General features: G+C 50.4%; 1 protein-coding gene across 4 annotated transcripts in view; it reads left to right on the forward strand.

Moving 5' to 3' along the window:
- SPTAN1 (spectrin alpha, non-erythrocytic 1) overlaps window positions 1-10,669 on the forward strand; it is a 60,394-nt gene that overhangs the window by 33,946 nt on the left and 15,779 nt on the right. For 2 of the 4 annotated variants that reach the window (XM_007471784.1, XM_007471786.1), the window contains 14 exons: window positions 388-423; window positions 2,558-2,605; window positions 3,365-3,456; window positions 3,735-3,879; window positions 3,971-4,152; window positions 4,711-4,810; window positions 4,931-5,128; window positions 5,230-5,376; window positions 6,444-6,547; window positions 6,653-6,815; window positions 7,210-7,224; window positions 8,854-8,985; window positions 9,258-9,395; window positions 10,219-10,323. In XM_007471784.1, the coding sequence (XP_007471846.1) occupies window positions 388-423; window positions 2,558-2,605; window positions 3,365-3,456; window positions 3,735-3,879; window positions 3,971-4,152; window positions 4,711-4,810; window positions 4,931-5,128; window positions 5,230-5,376; window positions 6,444-6,547; window positions 6,653-6,815; window positions 7,210-7,224; window positions 8,854-8,985; window positions 9,258-9,395; window positions 10,219-10,323 (1,605 nt within the window). The remainder of the gene's footprint in view (window positions 1-387; window positions 424-2,557; window positions 2,606-3,364; window positions 3,457-3,734; window positions 3,880-3,970; window positions 4,153-4,710; window positions 4,811-4,930; window positions 5,129-5,229; window positions 5,377-6,443; window positions 6,548-6,652; window positions 6,816-7,209; window positions 7,225-8,853; window positions 8,986-9,257; window positions 9,396-10,218; window positions 10,324-10,669) is intronic. The other 2 variants (XM_007471785.1, XM_007471787.1) reach the window with 1 other exon arrangement.

A 10,669-nucleotide genomic window follows, 5' to 3' on the forward strand; every position in this document is an offset into this window, starting at 1 on the left:
CACCCTCCCCCCACTCCTCCAGGCGGTCACAGAGCCCCGAGCTCATCTCCCTCCACAGGATTCTTGAGGTTTGTTTATCCCTCTTCAAAGAGTCCTCTGAATATGACATAAAGAAAAGCTGGACATTTTATTAAATTTCCTCATTGTCTCCATTTCTCCTATTGCATTAAAAAAGGAAGAATTTTTCTCTTATTTGTTTGCTTCGTTTCCCTCAAGCAGGCTTGCAGTTTGCTGCCAGCCAGTGTTGAGTTCTGAGTCACAGAGGGAATTGCTGTTCCAGCTGATTTCTCTGTGAACTTCCTGTCGTCTAGAGGAGGGAAGGCTGGGGCTGCTTTGTTTTGTGCACAGTTGCTTGGCTGCCTAAATGCCTCCTTTATCTTTGGATAGGATGAAACTGATTCCAAGACGGCCTCCCCGTGGAAGGTAAGAGCTCCTGTGCAAATGATTATTTCCAGAGGTTTTCCAGGAACAGAAATACTTTACGTCCTTTTCTGGCGTGCCTGTTATCTGAGTATTTCGGCTTGTCTGAGCCTGTGGTGGTTTCTGGACTTGTTTGGCCTGGTGTCTTTCTGACCCTGGTGTTGTATTCTTGGAATCTGTCATGCCTTGAAATGTGGTGCTTAATACACAGAAGCAAAATGTCTCCCTGCAGATGCTCAGCACAAATTCAGTTAGGTCGAGTTTATCATGCACTGTCGCTGCCAGGGTATACAGTTGGCCCTCCACATCCGTGGCTCCACATCCTCGGATTCAACCAACCAACAATTGAAAATACTAGCATCCGATCCATGGTTGGTTGAATCCAAGGATGCAGAACCCGCCCATACAGGGCGCCGGCTCCAAGGGACTTGAGCATCTGTGGATTTTAGGACCTCGGGGGGTCCTAGGATCATTCCCTGTCGGGTACCAAGGTTACAGGGGTGACTGCAGTTCACAGAGGTCACACTGCATAGTCAGGCATGGTCCCACCAATAGGACTACAGCCCAAAGGACACATGATGTGAGGATGAAAAGGAGCGTAAGTTCCTCTCGTCGTCTGCCTGACCGCTTCCTCCCGGGGCCTAAGAAAGGCTTGAGAGAAGGTCCACATCCTGACGAGACACATAAAGGGGGGACACCAGATGTTTACCAGCTGCAGTGGACATTATTCCAGAGAGATCCAGGGGTGGTGCTTGACCAGGGTGGGCATAACTTCCAGGAGGACAGTGGATAAGCTTTTTCATGTGAAGCGTTTATAGCCGTGATTATGGAACTAGTTGCCTAAATGCAAATTCTAGCATCTTTCCTCCTGACCCAGCTCTTCAGGAATATGCCACTTGAGTTAGAGACAAGCTAGAAAGAGCAGATTTCTACTTTATGAAAGTATACCTTCCTAAAATCTGAAGAAAGCATGAAAACCTAAAAACAAAAAGTCTCCCCGCACCGGACCCTAGGTTGGTGCTTCTCAGCCCTGTCATGAGGTCTGACCTGTTGTGAGGACCTAGGCTGAAAGGGGTTTGTTTCTTTGGCCTCCTTGTCCCTCCAGGCTCTGACCATTCTGCTTATTAAATAGGCTCCAAATTGGCAGGAAGGGTACATTTTTCCTTGGATTCAGCTTTCTCCTCTCTTCTCAATCTTAATTTTCATTGAATAGCAAAATTCAATCATTGGTGACATGAATGAGCAGCACCCTTACCTGTCTGATCTCCTGCCAGAGTTTCTCTGGTAACAGGTATGTTTTCAGAAACGTGCTTCAGATGACTCCACAAACACCAGTCAGTACCTCCTGTTTCTGAAAAGGATTCGAAACAACGGGTGTCTGCTTTCCAAACCCTGTACGCACCGACACTGGTTGAACATGTCACTGGGTGTGTCACAGGAACATCCTAGGAGCCTAACTTCCCTGCGTCCAAGCTCAGCTCCTCCTTTTCTTTACATACTTGAAGATTATGAGCATCACAGTGCCTGCCAAGTAGGGTTTCTTTCCGATAAAAGCAGGTGGGCTCTGAGACCCCAAGGGGCATTTGATTTTTAGAAGTGACTACGTTGATGAGAAGAAAGCTAACTCGCCAGCGTATTTTCTTTTTCATCTAGTAAGGCTGTTGCCCTTAGTTCAAGGGGGATTCTGTTAGAAGGAACCACAGTCCAGTAACCATAAACAGAAAATGAAATTAGTGGTGTCCTTGACTATTTAAATAGTCCCAGCCGCCAGCATTTGTTCAACTAAGTGTGTTTTCTGGACTGTTCTGTAGTAGGGACAAGAAAAAGACACCAGTCAGTAGTCTTTGAGCCTTTTTTTTCCTGTCCGACCAGCCGTTTTAATTGTGGTTTTCACCGCTCTTTTCACTCTTGGAGTAAAATGAATCACTGAGTTGGGTGTGATTGTGCACTTGGGTTTCTGCCTGACTTTCTAGTTGTTGATACTCTCATTGCTGCTCTGCTCAGAAATTTGATGGTATCCTTTTACAATCATTTTGGTGGACATTTGGAACCTAATTAATAGCACTTGCACCCCAGATTTCTCTCTTAATCAGCAGACACTTGATTAGTTTGCTCTTCTGCTTTCCTCCCCACATAGTCTGCTCGCCTGATGGTTCACACCGTGGCCACCTTTAATTCCATCAAGGTAAGAAACCATGGCAGCTTTCCTTGTCTTCCCTGGTCTCCTTCGTTGTCTCCTCCTGTCTTCAGCAAGGCTCTTGTCCTAATTAGTTGTGTGAACTGTAGCACTTGTCACTCTCCTGGGCCCGAGGGTGTCCTGGCCAGGACTCTCTCTACTCTCTTCGTGCAGCAGGAGGCTGTGCTCAGCTTGCCTGGTCCTGGCAGTGAGCCTGGTGAGCTCCTTCCTTCTCCCCCAGGAGGGCCCGGAGCTGCGAGGAGCGTATTGTTGGAAGGCAGTGACTGCCTTTCTTGCCTCCTTTCTGGACCCCGAGCTGGCTTGTCTCCCCAGTACAAGGTCCTGCAGCTGCGCTGTACTCCTTGGGCTGCTGCTGCTGTCCGGCGATGCAGCCGTGCGGGGTGTTGGGGAGCAGTAGACTTGGGGATTTGTCCACTCGGTGGTTGTTAGGAAGCAGTTGCTCTGAGGCAGGCACCAGGCTAGGCGCTGAGAGTGAAGATAAGTCAGCGGCGTCTCTCCTGCTGCTTCCGCGGTGATTCCAAGTCAGGTGTTGGTGGAGTGTTCGTGCCGTGGCGTCCGGCGAGCTGTGGCAGGGTCTGGCTTTCTGGACTTTTGCTGTCGTGGCGTGCTCATCGACTGAACTAGGAAGCTTGGAAACAGGAAATCATCTGTGCCCCAGCCTTTCCTTTCACGTTAAGCCACCATTCCTCTGGTTCTGGCCCTTTTCCCAGAGTCTGGTGTGGCTAACGCTTTGCTGTCCTCCCTCAGGAGCTGAATGAACGCTGGCGGTCCCTGCAGCAGCTGGCCGAGGAGCGGAGCCAGATCCTGGGCAGCGCCCACGAAGTGCAGAGGTTCCACAGGTGAGGGACGGCCGGGGCTGGCAGAGGGGGAGCAGGCCACAGTTGGGTTCATGCCGACGGTAACGGCTGGCTCTTGTCGATGGTTGTGCTCTGGCACCTGGTGGGCGCTCTCAGTCAGTAACGCTGAGCGGATCAATATGTGTTCCTTGCTGTTTAGAGCTGTTGGTGGGCCACTGACACATGTGCTGGTGCCAGTGAAATGAAGTTTCCCTACTTGACCTGAGCTTAAGGCAGCCGTACTCAGCACTCATTAACTTGAACGTGTGTCCCACCTACAGAGATGCCGACGAAACCAAAGAGTGGATCGAAGAGAAGAACCAGGCTCTAAACACAGACAATTATGGCCACGACCTGGCCAGTGTCCAGGCCCTGCAGCGCAAGCACGAGGGCTTTGAGAGGGACCTCGCGGCCCTCGGCGACAAGGTGAGAGGACGTGCGTGTGGAGCCGACTTCCTGCGATTCTGCCCGAGGCTGTGCTCCCTCCTTCCCTGCTGCTCACCGCTTTCTTCCCCAGGTGAATTCCCTTGGGGAAACGGCCGAGCGCCTGATCCAGTCCCACCCCGAGTCGGCAGAGGACCTGCAGGAGAAGTGCACCGAGTTGAACCAGGCATGGAGCAGCCTGGGCAAGCGCGCCGACCAGCGCAAGGCCAAGCTGGGCGATTCCCACGACCTGCAGCGCTTCCTCAGCGACTTCCGGTAAGAAGCCGGCTCGCTGGCTCTGGGCCAGAGGCCTTTCTAGCTGGATTAAATGCATTCCTGGATCTAGCACTTAGAAGGCTTAATCCTGGGAATTCCGTGGAGGCCCAGTGGTTAGGACTTGGTACTTTCACTGCTGGGGGTCCGTGTTCAATCACTGGTTGGGGAACTGAGATCCCACGAGCCACACAGCAAAAAAAAAAAAAAACCAAAAACTTAATCCTAAAGAAAAGCATTTGCGTTTGAAGCTGTAGGAAACTTAACCACAGCTACTGTCTCTAAGAACCTGTTATTCTGTAGGGTGAGAAGATCTTAGTTATAAACCTGTTCATTCTTCCTCTGAGGAATTCTTGAGTTGTTCTTTTCTTATTATTTCAATAAGACAAGCAAGAAGCTTTGAAATACTTTGCCTGGAGTTCTAGCCCCATTCAGTAGATTAACTAGATTAACCCCAAATAGCCCTCTGAGATAAGAATTATGTAGTTCTCTCTTTTCCTGGGCAGAAGGCCTGCTTGCCAGGTAGCGTAATAGCCATTCCTCTGTGGATCTGGTTTCCAGGGACCTCATGTCTTGGATCAATGGAATCCGAGGGTTGGTGTCCTCAGACGAGCTAGCCAAGGATGTCACCGGAGCCGAGGCCCTGCTGGAACGACACCAGGTAGGTGGGCCCGCTGAGCAGCGGAGACGTGGCTGCCCTGCCAGGCTGGGAGGGCCTTTGCAGCTGACGTGAGAGTGGGCAGCTCCTGCCGGTACCTAATCTCTTCCCTCCTCTTGGCAGGAGCACCGGACGGAAATTGACGCCAGGGCTGGCACTTTCCAGGCATTCGAGCAGTTTGGGCAGCAGCTGTTGGCCCATGGGCACTACGCCAGCCCCGAGATCAAGGAGAAACTACATATTCTAGATCAGGAGCGTGCAGACCTGGAGAAGGCCTGGGTGCAGCGCAGGATGATGTTGGATCAGTGCCTTGAATTGCAGGTACATGTGCTGGACAGTAGCTTCCTGTTCGCTGCAGGGTTTCTGACCAGGTGTCTCATCGCCCCAGGCTCTGTCTTCTCACCTGCCTGTCCCCTCTTTAGCTGTTCCATCGGGACTGCGAGCAGGCCGAGAGCTGGATGGCTGCCCGGGAGGCCTTCCTGAGTACCGAAGACAAAGGGGACTCGCTGGACAGCGTGGAGGCTCTGATCAAAAAACATGAGGACTTTGACAAAGCCATTAACGTCCAGGTGAGGCCTTTGTACCTTTCCAGGTTGACATCTTCTGTCTCTCTGTTGGTGTATTCTCCTTTCCCTTCTCAGTGACGAGAGAAAAAAAATAGTTATTGTTTGCTTAACTCAGCTGCAGAGTTTTGGCAGCATCCTCAAATTAACATACTTGGTGTTGACTACAGAGGAAGCAGTGTAGTCCCCATCGGGTCCAGTGCAGAGCTGTGCAGTCTAGGAAAAGTGACATATGTTAATAGTTTTTTAAACTTTATATATAAATTCTGGCACTTCTGAGGTTTTGTTTGTTGGTTTGAGGCATGCTTATAAAAATGTTCATATTATCCAATTTGTGTCTTTTTTTAATGTTATTTATTTATTTTTGGCTGCCTTGGGTCTTTGTTGATGCACACGGGCTTTCTCTAGTTGCTGAGAGTGGGGGGCTACTCTTCGTTGTGGTGCGCGGGCTTCTCACTGTGGTGGCTTCTCTCGTTGTGGAGCACGGGCTCTCGGCGAGTGGGCTTCAGAGGTTGTGGCGCACGGGCTTAGTTGCTCCGCCGCACGTGGAATCTTCCGGGACCAGAGCTCGAAACCGTGTCCCCTGCATTGGCAGGCGGATTCTTAACCACTGCGCCACCAGGGAAGTCCCATTTCTGAGGTTTTAATAACAGAGATGCCACAGGGAAAAAATTTTTTACCGAAAGGGAAGAAAAACAAACTTACGGGTAGGTAAGTGAATCCATGAACGTAAACCAGAAAGATGCAAAACTCCTTGGCTTAGAAACCATTTTGTTGAAAATCGGATAATGTTTTCTTATGAAACCCAGTCTTGTAGGTGACGTCTGCTGGTGCTCAAGCCCCGGCCCCACCCCAGCGTGACCTGGAATCTTCTTGAGTTAAACTCTACTCTAATAATGATTGAAATCAAGCTTTCCTCTGGCTTTTTACACTCCTGCTTCTAGAGTGTCAGTGTATTCTGATCCCATCACCAGCTAGTCACCCAAAATAACCGTTCTCTTCTCGAGACCTGCAGTCCAGGCGAGGCGGAGTCATCTTGGCCGCCTTGACCTCGCGCCTCTGTTTGCCGACAGGAGGAGAAGATCGCCGCCCTGCAGTCCTTTGCCGACCAGCTCATCGCCGGCGGCCACTACGCCAAAGGTGACGTCTCCAGCCGGCGTAATGAGGTTCTGGACAGGTGGGTGGTCTGTGTAGCCGACGGGTCTTGCCGCCCTTGTGTGAGCGGCCCAGCCTGTCTAGTTCTGTGGGGTGCTCACCTTTGCTCTCGGTTTCACTTTCTCAGGTGGCGACGTCTGAAAGCCCAGATGATTGAGAAAAGGTCAAAGCTGGGAGAATCGCAGACTCTCCAACAGTTCAGCCGGGATGTGGATGAGATTGAGGCTTGGATCAGCGAAAAATTACAGACTGCAAGTGATGAGTCATATAAGGACCCTACCAACATCCAGGTGAGCTGAACAGATTAGCTGTTTATCTCCTAAGTAGCCTGTGTTATTGAGTAGATCTTGTTAAAGTAAGGTATCTTTAAAAGAGGGAGATACCTCTAAGACAGCTTCCTCGTACCCCCAGTGATGCCAAGAAAAAGTATTTTAATAAGATGAACCGGTGGGAAAGCCTCACTTAAATGATGAGAGCCATTTCAGAAGCCGCTTACCTCATTTGCCTCTGTTGAAACCATGTCTGCTATTAAAGAGCCTGCAGAAAAGCCCCCCTTGTATTTGCTGTTCCTGAATGCTCACCTTCCCAGGGAAGTATGACGGCAAAATGAGTTTCTGTTGAATAGCTGATATGCATAGTCACATAAGTGTACTGAACTCTTGTTATTTTAATCTATTTTTGTAGCTTTCCAAGCTGCTGGTAAGTTTTATGTTTTTTTTTAAGAGTTCTAGTTAAACGAGCTCCAGTGTTTGTGCTCTTGTGTGTAGATTCTCGCAATTGTAGATTCTGCCGGTGTCTCCTCATCCACGCTTTTCATTTCTAATCATCCATCAGCCTCCATTCAAGTGTCCCCGTGGGATGTGGCTTTCTCTGTTGTAATTAGCCTGCAACCCTTTGCTCCCCCTCTCCCCTCCTAATTTATCACTTAGGCAAGTTGTGTACAGTGTTTGGTCTGGGGGGCAGTAGTTGACTGCTTTCGTATAAGAGGTGTGCTTCTTTTAAAAAAATGAAATAGCTTTTTCTGTGTAAACTTCGGTTCCTCTTGCTCTGGGCTCGTGGCTCTCGGTGGACTAGGGCAGGGCCAGGTTTCGTTGCCCACGCAGTCTGGCATCCAGAAGTGCTGGTCACTGGAGAGGGACAGCTAGAGATCCACAGAGAGGCAGGTGATCTTCCTGAGTCTAAGAGGACCTGGGGGTGAGAGGTTAAGATAAAAGTGAACATCACCCAAGGGGCAGTGAAAGAGACTTTCTAGTCAAAATGTAGCTTAGAAGTTGCCTAAGTGGATGGAAGAAATGAAGAAATAGAGTGGATGGGAATTGAGCCAAAGAACGATCAGAACAAGAAACAGAAGAGGGGCTTTTGTCAGGATGCCTGGGCATTTGAGACTCTTTCTGTCTCTGTGGTTGGGCTTTGGGCGCAGAGCTGGTGTAGGGACGCTTAATGTTGGTGCTGCGTTTCGCCAGCCACGTGGCTCCATCTTTTGACAGTTGCTGCCGCTGAAATGAAACATTTGATGCAGAATCCTTCCCCAGTTGTACTGCTTTTTTCCTTTTAGTTCTTTTTTCCCCATATCACATTCTTGCCTGCAACCCCGCATTTCTCACCCAGAACTGCCCCACAGCTGCGTCCTCCCACTTGTCTCCCGTGGTGCCCCCCAGCCTCAGATGCCCATCATCCTCCCAGCCCTCTCTTCTAGCAAAAAGAAATTCTTAACCTACAGTCAAGCCTGGATTTTGACAAATCCAGCAGTTTTGATTGATTGCAGCTGCCAGATGAGAAGCCGGCAAAGCCAAGGTTTGCGGCAGCTGTAGCCTTCTTCTCTGTCGATGGAAGGGACGCTGGCCCTCGGATACCTTGTTTCATAGTGCCCGCCACCTTAGGTGATGAGAGGGCCATATGTGTGTTATTAGTTAGAGCTGCTTTCCACTAAGGAGAAAGCCGGGGATGGGAATTGATGCACAAGTAGAGCCAAAACTACCGTTGGCCGTTACCAGCTCCTGCAAAATGTTAGAAAGTGTATAATTCCAGGATTTCACTCACAGAGAGCTAGTCCAGCTGACTGAGGAGTTGACGCAGTTCACCTCCTCCTGAGCTGGTGCATTTCCTTTCTCCAAGCTCGGACCTTCTGCTGAACTTCCATCAGACTGACCCCTAAAGTATTTCGCACAGATTCTGTGATCACCTTCTATAAAAATGTCGACACTTGCCCCTAGTTCCTCGAGTCTGCTACCACTCCCTCCCTTCTGAGAACCCCTTCTCCCTGAAAAGACAGAGCCTAGCAGGACCTGGTTTCGAAAGGTTGTGGCAGGGTTCCTTCGGTGTTTTCAGAGCAAGCACCAGAAGCATCAGGCCTTCGAAGCAGAACTGCACGCCAATGCGGACCGGATTCGAGGAGTTATCGACATGGGCAACTCCCTCATTGACCGCGGGGCCTGTGCCGGCAGCGAGGACGCCGTCAAGGTACGCCGTCCCCCAGCTCCCCTCCTCCTGGCCCGGGAAGAAGAGGGGGCTGGATTTGACTTTCAGCATTGTCGTCAGCTTGATGATGACTCTGGAATGCAGTCTTAGGAGAATAAACACAAGACTTCTGGCTGCATTGCTGAGGGGATGCTAGCGAGAGTGGCTCCTGTGAGCATCTTCCGCCCTCCTCTGTGAGGGGCGTCAGGTCGGCTTCCAGAGAGGGCGCTGACCGTGGAGTTGGCCGTCTCCAACGGCTCTCTTCTCTTGCCCAGGCCCGGCTGGCCGCCTTAGCTGACCAGTGGCAGTTCCTGGTGCAGAAGTCGGCTGAGAAGAGCCAGAAGCTGAAAGAAGCCAACAAGCAGCAGAACTTCAACACGGGGATCAAGGACTTTGACTTCTGGCTCTCTGAGGTGAGGCCACGGGGCTTCCCTTCCCCACTGGAGGGTTCCGTGGAAAGGCAGGGCTCTCCCGACGTCCCTTTTAACAGAAATCATCATCAGGTGTGAGCTGTGTACTCTGAGGGGTTTGTAGTCAGAGGGAGGGAATGTTTACAGAAGAGAGAGCTTATCTCTGGTTGGGCATGGGTCGCTTGTTTCCACAGGAAAATGCAAACGGGAGTGGGTGGTGGGGTCTGTGTGCAGGCCGCTCTCACGGTGCCCAGATAGAAACCAGAACAGCAAAGAGCCCGGAGGCCAGAGTTAGTCCTGCGGTCTCTGTAGACTGTTCAGAGAGTACAGAAAGTAAAAAGAAATTTAAAAATCGTAAAGACCACTATTCTGTATCTATCTGGTCTACACCTATTTCCGTGACTTTTTGTGTAACTGTTCTTTTATGTGTATTTGAGCTCGTGACGTAATTTTTCATCAGTACATATTGGTGGTGTTATTTCAAGTCATGAAAAGTCTTCCTGAACATTAGAGTAACTGCCTTAGACCATCACAGAGTTAGGCCGTAATTTAACCATATTCCCGTACTGTTGGCCACGCTGGTGCTCCCAGCTTTGGGGGATACGTTTTGCTGCAGTGAACACCTCTGTACATTAGTCTTTGCCCAAGCTGCTGCCTCTCTGCCCAGGGGAGGGTCCACGCCAAGCCGGCACAGCAGCAGCGTGTGGTGGGGAAGTTTGCAGCTGTCCAGACGGGGGAGCCTGGGGGACGAGTGGGCATCCTGGGTCTGCCAAGACAAGGGATGCACTCCAGACGTCAGCCTTCCCTTTCATGTTTTCATTGCCAGGTGGAAGCCCTGCTGGCCTCTGAGGATTATGGCAAAGACCTGGCTTCTGTGAACAACCTGCTAAAAAAACATCAACTGCTGGAGGCGGACATCTCTGCCCATGAGGTAAGCAGAGGGGGCGCCAGGCCGGGCTTGGGACACGGCCACACGTGACTCTAAGGCACCTGGCGCATTCGGGGAAGGACAGTGATGTTCATCCCTTAAAGCCAAGGTGCTCAAACGCTGTGGGCTTGGGGCCATTTTGTACTCTGAACTGTTATTGAGAGCCCCTAGGAGAGTTAGTTATGTAGGTTTTATCTGTTGGTATTTGCCATTATTAAAAATTAAATTTTTAGAGTTAAATTTTTTAAAACAATTCCAAAAAAATTTAAAAATAATTTCAAAAGGTTACCTAGGGCTTCCCTGGTGGCGCAGTGCTTGAGAGTCCGCCTGCCGATGCAGGAGACGCGGG

This window comes from Lipotes vexillifer, unplaced genomic scaffold, assembly GCF_000442215.2.
Source record: "Lipotes vexillifer unplaced genomic scaffold, Lipotes_vexillifer_v1.1 scaffold98, whole genome shotgun sequence".
NCBI lineage: Eukaryota > Metazoa > Chordata > Mammalia > Artiodactyla > Lipotidae > Lipotes > Lipotes vexillifer.